General features: G+C 32.8%; 1 protein-coding gene across 2 annotated transcripts in view; it reads right to left on the minus strand.

Moving 5' to 3' along the window:
* Positions 1 to 37: 37 nt before the first annotated feature.
* The window catches only part of LOC108695076 (folylpolyglutamate synthase, mitochondrial), a 2,749-nt gene continuing 792 nt past the window's right edge, over positions 38 to 1,994 (minus strand). Inside the window, exons 2-3 of one of the 2 annotated variants that reach the window (XM_018204824.1) lie at positions 1,629 to 1,741; positions 38 to 1,407 (exon numbers count right to left, since the gene is read on the minus strand). In XM_018204824.1, the coding sequence (XP_018060313.1) occupies positions 84 to 1,407; positions 1,629 to 1,741 (1,437 nt within the window). In that variant the 3' untranslated portion in view covers positions 38 to 83. The remainder of the gene's footprint in view (positions 1,408 to 1,628; positions 1,742 to 1,994) is intronic. The other variant, XM_018204826.1, reaches the window with a different exon arrangement.

Genomic DNA, 1,994 nt, shown 5'->3' on the forward strand with positions numbered 1-1,994 from the left:
CAGATCTTGTATTTCTCACAAAAATTACTTCACGGTTGTAAATATCTTTAACAGATCAAATTTCAATATTATTTTATATTACATTAAAAATCACTAGTCATTGACAAATTAGGATCCAGAATAGCTAATACTGCGCCATTCAAATGTAATGATCCCGTTACAAGTACCTCTACTTTATCGTGACTATCCATTTGCGACACATGTTTCTTAATGTCATAGAGCACTTCGGCAACGGTATTTTTCGACACAGAGTTATCACCCCACAACGCACAGTGTTTTTTACATTTCCTTCTTTGCTCATCAAGTAGCATATAATTTGATAAATCCTCCACGCTAATTACTCCAGTATAATTTGGAGCAAAATAAACTCTATCAAAATTCAAAGGTTTCAGCAATTTTAATAATTCCAAAGAATTTCGATCACCGCTGATATTAAATATTAGGAATTTACTAGAGGTTCCCCGACTGATTCTTTTGAACCATGATATACAGTTAATGATACTCTCGATTGTATGAGCTCCATCCAGAAAAAAATCTGCTACACTGGTCCTTAGAATCTGCATGCGAGCTGGCCATTTGCAGTTCATCAATGCAGTCGCAACTTTATTTGGAGAAATAATTTGTGATAAATCATTCTTTTCGCTTTGGAGATTGTAAAAATCATTGGTGTATTTATTGTTTATAATAGATTGATCGTAATGTGATTTCATCCATTCATGTGCTATGCTGATCGATAACAAAGCATTCTGTTGCTGCACGCTTTTAATATCAATGCCTGCCAACGAGAAAATATCATTCCATTTACAACCTTCGGTCGTAGAAACTATTCGCAAATCACGGCATTTTCTTTCTATGGCTCGTTTTTGTAGAATGTGCATCGCCGATTCTGGTTGCGGCACCGTGAAAGCTATCGTATGCGGTTTGAAGATTCCTGACTTCTGATAAGCAATCTCTTCTAGAGTGTTGCCTAATAGTGAGGTATGTTCTAGACCAAGGCTCGTTATACCCACACAAATCGGATTCTGCAGAATATTGGTACAATCCAGTTCGCCACCGATTCCAACTTCAATGATCGCTACGTCAACATTTGCTTCCAGGAACACATGGAATGTGAGAATCGTTAGGAACTTGAAGTACGTTGGCATGTCAGACTCATATTCCCGTTTTTGTTCTAGGCGTTGATATACATTCCAAAAGAAATGAGTAAAATGTGCTTGACTGATAGGTTCTCCATTTAACCGAATGCGTTCCCGCACGGACACTAAGTGCGGCGAGCTGAAGAAGCCTGTACTAAAGCCATGCTGTCGCAGAATCGCCTCCGTAAACGCACATGTCGAACCTTTACCCTTGGTACCAGCCACATGGATAACAGACAAACTATTCAATTGCTCGAAAGTAATACCAGATCTGTAATAATGGACTTGAAATTAATAGATATGAAATTATCAAAAAGCAAACTTTAATTCAAAATTTACATTTAATGTATGTTTTTTAAGCAGTTCTTAAGAACAAGAACATGAAGATTTAACTTCATTATTGGAGTAAATATTCATTGAAGTATAAATAAAAACAATCTACTTAAATTTTAATTTTAATTTTTAATGTTAAAGTACTGATAACTTCTTTACCTGAGTAAATATTTTTCTACTTCCTTCAATTTCGTAGAATCATTTGTATTCTTAACAGATTGTAAATAAGTAGTATTGCTTTGTAAAGTAAGACTTAATGCTTTTATGGCTTCCTAAAATAATATATACTTATTCTATTTATAAATAAACTTTTCATTTATATGTATTAATCTGTTCTTTCTTTGAAGAAAAAAATGCAAGTCACTAAATAATCATAATACTTCTCTACAATTATACAGAACACAAATAAGCTCGAGTTATATTAATTTTTAAAAAGTGACGTAAATAAAAATTAAAAAAAAATAATCAAATTAAATGTTAGAAAGTAATTATAATAAAATTAAATAATGTAATTATATATATATA

The sequence above is a fragment of the Atta colombica genome, unplaced genomic scaffold (assembly GCF_001594045.1).
Source record: "Atta colombica isolate Treedump-2 unplaced genomic scaffold, Acol1.0 scaffold126, whole genome shotgun sequence".
NCBI lineage: Eukaryota > Metazoa > Arthropoda > Insecta > Hymenoptera > Formicidae > Atta > Atta colombica.